The sequence below is a fragment of the Mixophyes fleayi genome, chromosome 4 (genome assembly GCF_038048845.1).
Source record: "Mixophyes fleayi isolate aMixFle1 chromosome 4, aMixFle1.hap1, whole genome shotgun sequence".
Lineage (NCBI taxonomy): Eukaryota > Metazoa > Chordata > Amphibia > Anura > Limnodynastidae > Mixophyes > Mixophyes fleayi.
Window position 1 is genome coordinate 343,704,899 of NC_134405.1, and position 12,314 is coordinate 343,717,212.

At 49.5% G+C, this 12,314-nt stretch overlaps 1 protein-coding gene across 13 annotated transcripts in view; it reads left to right on the top strand.

The window, feature by feature from the left end:
• Positions 1-11,691, top strand: part of C2CD5 (C2 calcium dependent domain containing 5) — a 70,181-nt gene extending 58,490 nt beyond the window's left edge. For 5 of the 13 annotated variants that reach the window (XM_075210773.1, XM_075210780.1, XM_075210786.1 and 2 more), the window contains 7 exons: positions 12-99; positions 2,464-2,550; positions 8,091-8,135; positions 8,310-8,411; positions 9,630-9,820; positions 9,959-10,105; positions 10,231-11,691. In XM_075210773.1, coding sequence (XP_075066874.1) covers positions 12-99; positions 2,464-2,550; positions 8,091-8,135; positions 8,310-8,411; positions 9,630-9,820; positions 9,959-10,105; positions 10,231-10,380 — 810 coding nt within the window. In that variant the 3' untranslated portion in view covers positions 10,381-11,691. The remainder of the gene's footprint in view (positions 1-11; positions 100-2,463; positions 2,551-8,090; positions 8,136-8,309; positions 8,412-9,629; positions 9,821-9,958; positions 10,106-10,230) is intronic. The other 8 variants (XM_075210785.1, XM_075210781.1, XM_075210784.1 and 5 more) reach the window with 5 other exon arrangements.
• Positions 11,692-12,314: the final 623 nt, after the last annotated feature.

Consider the following 12,314-nt stretch of genomic DNA (forward strand, 5'->3'; position numbering starts at 1 on the left):
ACTTATTCCAGGTCGCCGTCACCGCTGTCGCAATCACTTTTGACAAACAAGACGCACTACAAGCCAGTAAAAGCAGAATGGAATGGGCGCAGCTGCGGGGTGAGTATGGAAACAACCGCGCGTTTCTCCCCATGGTGTTACCGCAGACATTCACGCATTTCGTTAATACGTTAATGTAAATTGTCCTGGAATCAGGTGGGGGCACAAGGGGCAGAGAGGAGTCTACTGATATAGACTAAGGTAGATTGTATGTAGGTGATTTATATCGTACTCGAGTACAAGACCACAGAAGGTGCACGGGGTCCTGTCCCAAAAAGAGAATGGTCCTATTATCCCAACCCATAGAGCCTTTGACCTGGGGGAGCAGATGATGTGACTAAGAGGGTGTAAAGAATCTCACCCTCTTAGTCACATCATCTGCTCCCCCAGGACAAGGAGCTGGGAGCCTCAGGACCACCCCATCTCCTACACATCTTGGGGATGGAGACTATAGGCAGTGACATGATGTGAGGAGGGGAATGGAGGCAGCAGGAAGCCACAGACTGAGAGTTATATATGGAAGGAGCAGGGTCCCCAGCAGCACAGAGTATATCAGGAGATGAGTGATGTATTAGTGAGGACAGGGCTGCATGTGACGGGGCAGTGACATGATGTGAGGAGGGGAATGGAGGCAGCAGGAAGCCACAGAGTGAGAGTTATATAGTGGAAGGAGCAGGGTCCTCCAGCAGCACAGAGTATATCAGGAGACGAGTGATGTGTTAGTGAGGACAGGGCTGCATGTGACAGGGGCAGTGACATGATGTGAGGAGGGGAATGGAGGCAGCAGGAAGCCACAGACTGAGAGTTATATAGTGGAAGGAGCAGGGTCCTCCAGCAGCACAGAGTATATCAGGAGACGAGTGATGTGTTAGTGAGGACAGGGCTGCATGTGACAGGGGCAGTGACATGATGTGAGGAGGGGAATGGAGGCAGCAGGAAGCCACAGAGTGAGAGTTATATAGTGGAAGGAGCAGGGTCCCCAGCAGCACAGAGTATATCAGGAGATGAGTGATGTGTTAGTGAGGACAGGGCTGCATGTGACAGGGGCAGTGACATGATGTGAGGAGGGGAATGGAGGCAGCAGGAAGCCACAGAGTGAGAGTTATATAGTGGAAGGAGCAGGGTCCTCCAGCAGCACAGAGTATATCAGGAGACGAGTGATGTGTTAGTGAGGACAGGGCTGCATGTGACAGGGGCAGTGACATGATGTGAGGAGGGGAATGGAGGCAGCAGGAAGCCACAGACTGAGAGTTATATAGTGGAAGGAGCAGGGTTCCCCAGCAGCACAGAGTATATCAGGAGATGAGTGATGTGTTAGTGAGGACAGGGCTGCATGTGACAGGGGCAGTGACATGGTGTGAGGAGGGGAATGGAGGCAGCAGGAAGCCACAGACTGAGATATATAGTGGAAGGAGCAGGGTTCCCCAGCAGCACAGAGTATATCCGGAGATGAGTGACGTGTTAGTGAGGACAGGGCTGCATGTGACAAGGGCAGTGACATGATGTGAGGAGGGGAATGGAGGCAGCAGGAAGCCACAGACTGAGATATATAGTGGAAGGAGCAGGGTTCCCCAGCAGCACAGATTATATCAGGAGATGAGTGATGTGTTAGTGAGGACAGGGCTGCATGTGACAAGGGCAGTGACATGATGTGAGGAGGGGAATGGAGGCAGCAGGAAGCCAAAGACTGAGAGTTATATAGTGGAAGGAGCAGGGTTCCCCAGCAGCACAGATTATATCAGGAGATGAGTGATGTGTTAGTGAGGACAGGGCTGCATGTGACAAGGGCAGTGACATGATGTGAGGAGGGGAATGGAGGCAGCAGGAAGCCACAGACTGAGTTATATAGTGGAAGGAGCAGGGTCCCCAGCAGCACAGAGTATATCAGGAGATGAGCGATGTGTTAGTGAGGACAGGGCTGCATGTGACAGGGGCAGTGACATGATGTGAGGAGGGGAATGGAGGCAGCAGGAAGCCACAGACTGAGGGTTATATAGTGGAAGGAGCAGGGTCCCCAGCAGCACAGAGTATATCAGGAGATGAGCGATGTGTTAGTGAGGACAGGGCTGCATGTGACAGGGGCAGTGACATGATGTGAGGAGGGGAATGGAGGCAGCAGGAAGCCACAGACTGAGGGTTATATAGTGGAAGGAGCAGGATCCCCCAGCAGCACAGAATAGTGATATCAGACTCTTATCAAACTGACCTGTGGAGTAAAAGGTATCTATGTATAATACAAAGTATAAAATTCCAAAGTTGAAACTCATTTTATCTAGTGACAGTCATAGATATTTATAGACAGCAGGGTATACACTACTATGTATGATATTTAGCAGTGTGTAAACCTCATTCCCTCACTGTATATATCACATCTGTATAATCTGTATACATCATGGACTGACACGCTCCTGTCTTTTGTACAAGTCTCCTCAGACACAGATGAGCTGCTTCAGTTTCCTATGGAGTTATCTTCCGAGTCTCCCGGACTGCAGCCCTTCTCCCCAGCTAAAGGTGAGGTCTCTCCCGGCTCCAGACATTTTGGAGGTACATTTACAGTTTAATCCAGCTAGAGAAGAGGAGACGCAAAAAGGAATTGTAGCGTTCACAGTAACATAGTGTCACGTCTGCGCTCCCGAGCTGTGGGGCCCAGTAGGAAGTGTTATGGGGTGTTGTCTTTATTTCTCCAATGCTAAGTGGTCTCTACACTGTATGATGTTCTAGTCCATACTATGATCAGAGATGTTGCTCAGTAAGGTAAAGGTCCAGGGGATAAATGTATCAAGCTAAGAGTTTCTGGCGGGTTTGAAAAATGTAGATGTTGCCTATAGCAACCAATCAGATTCTAATTATCATTTATTTAGTACATTCTACAAAATTATATATAGAATCAGATTGGTTGCTATAGGCAACATCTCCACTTTCCAAACCTGCCAGAAACTCTCAGCTTGATACATTTACCCCCCCGGGCACTACTTGGGGGGAATGGTTAAGTTGGAGAATGGCAGCAGGGGGGGTGGTTCTCTGTGCAATGCAGCCTCCACTCCCCAGTATATAATGCAGATTTAGGCTGAGACTGCATGATATGCCCGTCATTAGAGAAAGTGTAGGCTGGAGGCTCGGCATGCTACACCCCTGCTCTGGAGGGATAGGTAAATAATGGTTCATATACTTTCTCTTTATACTTCAGTATGTGTCACAGTTTTGTCTCTTACAATACCTCTGTATGTAAAGAACACAGCAATGTAACCTTTCCGGCTCTGGTGGCAGGAGATGAGACTGGTAGACGATGTAACCTGTCCGGCTCTGGTGGCAGGAGATGAGACTGGTAGACGATGTAACCTGCCTGGCTCTGGTGGCAGGAGATGAGACTGGTAGACGATGTAACCTGCCTGGCTCTGGTGGCAGGAGATGAGACTGGTAGACGATGTAACCTGTCCAGCTCTGGTGGCAGGAGATGAGACTGGTAGACGATGTAACCTTTCCGGCTCTGGTGGCAGGAGATGAGACTGGTAGACGATGTAACCTGTCCGGCCCTGGTGGCAGGAGATGAGACTGGTAGACGATGTAACCTGTCCGGCTCTGGTGGCAGGGGATGAGACTGGTAGACGATGTAACCTGTCCGGCTCTGGTGGCAGGAGATGAGACTGGTAGACGATGTAACCTGTCCGGCTCTGGTGGCAGGAGATGAGACTGGTAGACGATGTAACCTGTCCGGCTCTAGTGGCATTAGCTGAGACTGGTAGACGATGTAACCTGTCCGGCTCTGGTGGCAGGAGATGAGACTGGTAGGCGATGTAACCTGTCCGGCTCTGGTGGCAGGAGCTGAGACTGGTAGCGATGTAACCTGTCCGGCTCTGGTGGCAGGAGATGAGACTGGTAGACGATGTAACCTGTCCGGCTCTGGTGGCAGGAGATGAGACTGGTAGACGATGTAACCTGTCCGGCTCTGGTGGCAGGAGATGAGACTGGTAGACGATGTAACCTGTCCGGCTCTGGTGGCAGGAGATGAGACTGGTAGACGATGTAACCTGTCCGGCTCTGGTGGCAGGAGATGAGACTGGTAGACGATGTAACCTGTCCGGCTCTGGTGGCAGGAGATGAGACTGGTAGACGATGTAACCTGTCCGGCTCTGGTGGCAGGAGATGAGACTGGTAGACGATGTAACCTGTCCGGCTCTGGTGGCAGGAGATGAGACTGGTAGACGATGTAACCTGTCCGGCTCTGGTGGCAGGAGATGAGACTGGTAGACGATGTAACCTGTCCGGCTCTGGTGGCAGGAGATGAGACTGGTAGGCGATGTAACCTGTCCGGCTCTGGTGGCAGGAGATGAGACTGGTAGACGATGTAACCTGTCCGGCTCTGGTGGCAGGAGATGAGACTGGTAGATGATTTAACCTGTCCGGCTCTGGTGGCAGGAGATGAGACTGGTAGACGATGTAACCTGTCCGGCTCTGGTGGCAGGAGATGAGACTGGTAGACGATGTAACCTGTCCGGCTCTGGTGGCAGGAGATGAGACTAGTAGACGATGTAACCTGTCTGGCTCTGGTGGCAGGAGATGAGACTGGTAGACGATGTAACCTGTCCGGCTCTGGTGGCATTAGCTGAGACTGGTAGACGATGTAACCTGTCCGGCTCTGGTGGCAGGAGATGAGACTGGTAGACGATGTAACCTGTCCGGCTCTGTAGGCAGGAGATGAGACTGGTAGACGATGAAACCTGTCCGGCTCTGGTGGCAGGAGATGAGACTGGTAGGCGATGTAACCTGTCCGGCTCTGGTGGCAGGAGCTGAGACTGGTAGACGATGTAACCTGTCCGGCTCTGGTGGCAGGAGATGAGACTGGTAGGCGATGTAACCTGTCCGGCTCTGGTGGCAGGAGATGAGACTGGTAGACGATGTAACCTGTCCGGCTCTGGTGGCAGGAGATGAGACTGGTAGACGATGTAACCTGTCCGGCTCTGGTGGCAGGAGCTGAGACTGGTAGACGATGTAACCTGTCCGGCTCTGTAGGCAGGAGATGAGACTGGTAGACGATGTAACCTGTCCGGCTCTGGTGGCAGGAGATGAGACTGGTAGACGATGTAACCTGTCCGGCTCTGTAGGCAGGAGATGAGACTGGTAGACGATGTAACCTGTCCGGCTCTGGTGGCAGGAGATGAGACTGGTAGACGATGTAACCTGTCCGGCTCTGGTGGCAGGAGATGAGACTGGTAGACGATGTAACCTGTCCGGATCTGGTGGCAGGAGATGAGACTGGTAGGCGATGTAACCTGTCCGGCTCTGGTGGCAGGAGATGAGACTGGTAGACGATTTAACCTGTCCGGCTCTGGTGGCAGGAGATGAGACTGGTAGACGATGTAACCTGTCCGGCTCTTGTGGCAGGAGATGAGACTGGTAGACGATGTAACCTGTCCGGATCTGGTGGCAGGAGATGAGACTGGTAGGCGATGTAACCTGTCCGGCTCTGGTGGCAGGAGATGAGACTGGTAGACGATGTAACCTGTCCGGCTCTGGTGGCAGGAGATGAGACTGGTAGGCGATGTAACCTGTCCGGCTCTGGTGGCAGGAGATGAGACTGGTAGACGATGTAACCTGTCCGGCTCTGGTGGCAGGAGCTGAGACTGGTAGACGATGTAACCTGTCCGGCTCTGGTGGCATTACCTGAGACTGGTAGACGATGTAACCTGTCCGGCTCTGGTGGCATTACCTGAGACTGGTAGACGATGTAACCTGTCCGGCTCTGGTGGCATTAGCTGAGACTGGTAGACGATGTAACCTGTCCGGCTCTGGCCGCAGGAGATGAGACTGGTAGACGATGTAACCTGTCCGGCTCTGGTGGCAGGAGATGAGACTGGTAGACGACGTAACCTGTCCGGCTCTGGTGGCAGGAGATGAGACTGGTAGACGACGTAACCTGTCCGGCTCTGGTGGCAGGAGATGAGACTGGTAGACGATGTAACCTGGCCGCAGGAGATGAGACTGGTAGACGATGTAACCTGTCCGGCTCTGGCCGCAGGAGATGAGACTGGTAGACGATGTAACCTGTCCGGCTCTGGCCGCAGGAGATGAGACTGGTAGACGATGTAACCTGTCCGGCTCTGTAGGCAGGAGATGAGACTGGTAGACGATGTAACCTGTCCGGCTCTGGTGGCAGGAGATGAGACTGGTAGACGATGTAACCTGTCCGGCTCTGGTGGCAGGAGATGAGACTGGTAGACGATGTAACCTGTCCGGCTCTGGTGGCAGGAGATGAGACTGGTAGACGATGTAACCTGTCCGGCTCTGGTGGCAGGAGATGAGACTGGTAGGCGATGTAACCTGTCCGGCTCTGGTGGCAGGAGATGAGACTGGTAGACGATGTAACCTGTCCGGCTCTGGTGGCAGGAGATGAGACTGGTAGACGATGTAACCTATCCGGCTCTGGTGGCAGGAGATGAGACTGGTAGGCGATGTAACCTGTCCGGCTCTGGTGGCAGGAGATGAGACTGGTAGACGATGTAACCTGTCCGGCTCTGGTGGCAGGAGCTGAGACTGGTAGACGATGTAACCTGTCCGGCTCTGGTGGCATTACCTGAGACTGGTAGACGATGTAACCTGTCCGGCTCTGGTGGCATTAGCTGAGACTGGTAGACGATGTAACCTGTCCGGCTCTGGTGGCAGGAGATGAGACTGGTAGACGATGTAACCTGTCCGGCTCTGGCCGCAGGAGATGAGACTGGTAGACGATGTAACCTGTCCGGCTCTGTAGGCAGGAGATGAGACTGGTAGACGATGTAACCTGTCCGGCTCTGGTGGCAGGAGATGAGACTGGTAGACGATGTAACCTGTCCGGCTCTGGTGGCAGGAGATGAGACTGGTAGACGATGTAACCTGTCCGGCTCTGGTGGCAGGAGATGAGACTGGTAGACGATGTAACCTGTCCGGCTCTGGTGGCAGGAGATGAGACTGGTAGGCGATGTAACCTGTCCGGCTCTGGTGGCAGGAGATGAGACTGGTAGACGATGTAACCTGTCCGGCTCTGGTGGCAGGAGATGAGACTGGTAGACGATGTAACCTATCCGGCTCTGGTGGCAGGAGATGAGACTGGTAGGCGATGTAACCTGTCCGGCTCTGGTGGCAGGAGATGAGACTGGTAGACGATGTAACCTGTCCGGCTCTGGTGGCAGGAGCTGAGACTGGTAGACGATGTAACCTGTCCGGCTCTGGTGGCATTACCTGAGACTGGTAGACGATGTAACCTGTCCGGCTCTGGTGGCAGGAGCTGAGACTGGTAGACGATGTAACCTGTCCGGCTCTGGTGGCATTACCTGAGACTGGTAGACGATGTAACCTGTCCGGCTCTGGTGGCATTAGCTGAGACTGGTAGACGATGTAACCTGTCCGGCTCTGGCCGCAGGAGATGAGACTGGTAGACGATGTAACCTGTCCGGCTCTGGTGGCAGGAGATGAGACTGGTAGACGACGTAACCTGTCCGGCTCTGGTGGCAGGAGATGAGACTGGTAGACGACGTAACCTGTCCGGCTCTGGTGGCAGGAGATGAGACTGGTAGACGATGTAACCTGGCCGCAGGAGATGAGACTGGTAGACGATGTAACCTGTCCGGCTCTGGCCGCAGGAGATGAGACTGGTAGACGATGTAACCTGTCCGGCTCTGGCCGCAGGAGATGAGACTGGTAGACGATGTAAGCTGTCTCCATTACTCTGTGTTCAATCTGATCTCTCAATCTGCAGCGGGAAGTAAATATTATTTCCCCAAACCTGTCAGACGTGAACACTCCAAACTTCCTCGTGTACGAATACAGTATTGTTGTTAGCTATATTTATCATCTCATGAGCCAAGTGTGTCTGGATAACGTCCTATGTAAGAGTCTCTACCTGTAGGATTCAGCAGTGAGCAGAATCTATCGCCACCAGTCCTACAAAGGGTTGTACGGTAAATTCAGGTGGTTGCTCTTTGAGAAAGTGGCATTAGGGTGGATATCCTCTTTAATTGTACAATTTCCACATGTGTTATGGAAAGTATAGTGTATTGTATGTCATCTGAATGCAGATCCCCAAGAACGAGCGGGCCCCGCGGCCGTCACCAACCAGCGAGGTAAGTGTGGTTCCACCTGACGCGTTTTGCAAAATCCTTGATTCTTTTCTTTCCAAGATGCAGATAATTTGCTTCATCAGGAAACATTGTGATGGGCAAGAGACGTCATCCATCTCTTTTCTTTGTTTGTTTTTTTTCCTTTTTGTCCCTGTCTTTCTGTCTGTCTGTCTCCAGCTACTGGCGCTGATTACAGTTCCTTTGCAGACAGATGCAACAGCTGGATAGACCACATTAAAATGAGGGCTCAGACCATAAGACGCGGATCAATTAAAACAAGTAGGCGGTTGTGTGTTTCTTCATTGTGCTGATTCTCCCAGGCGGACGTCTGGTCCACGGTGGTGATGGGGGGGGGAGGGCTAAACTCAGATCAAACCTACAAGAGCAGAGTGTGAAACCGATTGTATGTAGATGACGGACAGCTGTAGAAAGCGGCACAATTTACTGGATACTCTTCATCTGCTGTAACGGAAACCAACATCTAAATGACAAGTTGGTTTCAATAAAGTAACTACTTCAAACGTTCACAGATAGACCTAGAGAAGTTTCAGGAAATAATCAGAAGATTATAGAAATCATTTTGTGTCTTAGGAGTTAATTATGTAAACAAAAATATTTAATTTCCATTTAGCAGATTTCCTACTCTGCATAAGGGAATGTTTTATTACATACCCCAACTCTGCGTTTCGCCCCAGTTATGTCGCCCGTTATGGATCCCAACTTAGACCCACATTGGAGAGTTGGAAGAGCCGATCCTAGGAGAGTCGGTAGAGGGTTTAATCTGCCCTGGCTGGGAGGTGTGTAGTGAGTGTAGCGTCTGATTGGACAAGGAGGTATCTGGATGATGTCCAGACCACACCCCCTCTGCCAGCTTCCAGAAGAGTATGTCCATCGGACAGTGTAGTGTGAACTAGCGGTTTCCTGTCCACGTATTTCTCTGGGGACCACAAGAAGCCCTGGAGGACAGGTACAACCCATTGATTACCATTTGGCAGCCCTGAACTAGCGTATAGGCAGAGTTTAGCCAGTAAATCCCAGGAGTTGGAGAATTGAAACCGCACGATCTACGTTACAACTTTCACACTCTCCCAAATTCAATGATTTCTTTTTCCAACACATGATTATTGCCATATTCCTGCGCGCTTTTTATGTCCTCTTTATGTTCCTCCTTCCTTTTCAGCTTTATTTTCTTCCATTTCGCCGAGCTCATTCATGATTCTTTTTGCAGGAATGTTACTTCTGTTCAAGCCGCCATCATTACTCCTGCGCTCGCATGCTCTGCATGACTATCCTCTATCTAAACACCTTTCTTATGTCTCCATCTGTCTGACATCACAAGGCTGAGCTTCACCAATGCCTCGTCTGTGCTCCGTCACCCGACTCATCCCAAACTGCCAATGAGACCACTTGCTGTCTTCTACACTGTCTGATCAATTGATTGATTCATTGATCTTCTCTTTACGTTCATCAATGCAAACACTTTCCCTTCTCTTACAGTCACGTCCCTGGAAAAGGCCAGTCCGTTGGGTGAGGGAAACTTGAGAAACCGCCCAGGTGCTATCATTGGCGCTCCAACCGTCACTGTGGTTAAGATGACACCTCTCTCCTTCATACCCGGAGCTAAAATAACCAAGTTCCTTGGAATTATCAACATGTTCTTTATACGAGAAACAACATCCCTGCGTGAGGTGAGCTGCAGATCCATTGATACCGGGATAGTCTTCTCTTTGGGAAATGTATCTCTAGATGCCGTGCGGAGATGTTTGTTTAATGATGAATCCATTGAATTTCTGAGATGCTGTAACCTGAGTGTGATATTTCTCCAGGAAGGTGGGGTCAGCGGGTTCCTCCACGCCTTCATATGTGAAGTCTTTGCTATGGTCCGAGCCCACGTAGCAGCTCTCGGAGGTAATGCTGTTGTCTCGTACATCATGAAACAGTGTGTATTCATGGAAAACCCAAATAAGAACCAGGTGAGAAGACTCAATCTAAATGATGTTTTATAATGAACTTCTGGTACCACGCGCCGTTAGTGGCATCTGATTTATTCTATGCAAGTCAGTCCCATAGTGATGCAAGGGTTATATTCCATTTTCAGGCGCAGTGTCTCATCAATGTCAGCGGAGATGCCGTCATCTTCATTCGGGAATCGGATCTCGACGCGACCCCATCCGTATCCCACCAGCACTCGACAACCTCGACAATCTCTACAGGTCAGACAGCAGCGGTCGGGGGAGACGGAACATGAGAGTGTTCCTTCCTATCACTTTTGGTTTGATGGGAGACGTTGAGCGCTCAGGAAGTTGCACCATATTGCCAAATCATTGTCTGGTCACACTGGATTCTGCTCTAAATGCTGCTCGTTACAGGCCGAGATTCACTTAGGTCCATAAACCTCTGTAGAACGTAACAACTTACTAAATGTCCAGTGACGTAGAATACTAGATGTGAGGACCTGGAACTGGTAGAGTCCATCTCAGTGGAAAAACGTCAGGCACAAAGTTCACAGTTCTAGTATACGTGGTTCACCCACGGGAGGATGTAGCCTGGTTTTAACAGGTTATAATACGTATGTGTCCCACAATTGTATCGACTGTTAATTATAAATAATTAATAGACAGTATAACATCTTCAGAAACCTGGAGCTGCTGGTGCCCATAGTAACCAAGCAGCGCAAATGTAAACACAATGGTTGGTTGCTGTGGGCAACACCAACTTTACTGCACCTATAGAACAGTTTTCTGGACTGTCCCAAAATATGTCCGTAACCTGGTTCTAGGATCTCCTGATTCATCCCAGTTTGTTGGTAAATGTACAGTTCACGGTCCTATAAGTACGGTTCATTATGACATTAGCCATCATACAGTACATTATCTTACCACGCTGATCGTATTGTGATAATGTGGTACTTACTGTAACTATATGGGTATTAGAAGTCACCAAGGAGATCACATGACTGTGAGCTTAGTCGCAGAAATCCAACATTATTTCTAATACCCATATCGCTTATGAATTATTTCTAATAATACACAAGTTTTCCTAAAGAACGCTGAACCGATGGCATCAGAACTGTTCATTCTGTTATCAACATCACTTGTGTATATATCTCTATATATCAGTGTATTACATCGGCGGCACAAGGTAATTATCACTAAGCCAACGGCAGGAGCAGGGTCAGAGGTCACAGTCACACGACCGTTCTGCGCAGTAATGCGGGATAGAAGATGTACAGTCTGTGATGCTGAATGCACCACAAGGAACCGTCAAACGTTTATGTACAGACATTTACATCTTATATATTTTTGATAATTATTTTACGTCCTTGACATCATCACCAACGTGTGAGTGGGGACGTTGGCATAGGGTTATGAATATTGCAAATAACAGACTATAAACTTGAATGTAAATAAGTATTGTGCCAGAATCCAGCATGTCCGAGATTTATACAGAAATAAACTTGAATGGAGATTTGTTTTTCTGTTAAATATTTTTACAAATGTCTTTTTGTTTTCTCTAATTCTATGTTCAGTTGATAATAAAACAATCAGCAAACGTTTAATTCCTATTTCAGCTATCTCGTTACGCGGACATTTCATTGTGTCAGGGGATGCAGTCTGTGATCACGCAGAGGAGAAGGTAAATTGGTCGTCGGATCATAATGGTGGCGACTAGCGAGCGCAGTGTACGGCGTTGTTCTCTGCAGCTTGTAGTGCGTGCAGTGGTTTATAATTACATCCTATTTGGAATAACAGTCTCTGGGCTAATTGTCCTAATTGTTTCCAGAGTGCAGCAACATTGTTGCAACAAAGTAAGCAACATGTTCTATTGCAGTTAGGGGGGGGGCACTTTCTTTTCACACTCCGTTCATACAGGTCAGCTGAAAATACCAACTCACAAGTACATAGGTTAAAACCACTTTAAATTTTCTTCTGCCTTTCTGTAGAAAAGTAATCGTATATTAAAAACAATCATTTGCAAATCATTTGGGGGATAAGAAAAAAAATCTGCATTTTCCTCTAACACTGTCAGCAGACGACATGGAGCAGGTTTGTACTAATGACTCCTGTGTCCTTTATAAGTGTTCTCATACTGCGGGAGGCTAAGGACAGACCTAATATATGATTGCAAAAGCTGACAAATGTATCTGAATGAACTTAGGCTTTAGATATCTTTGTTTCAGTC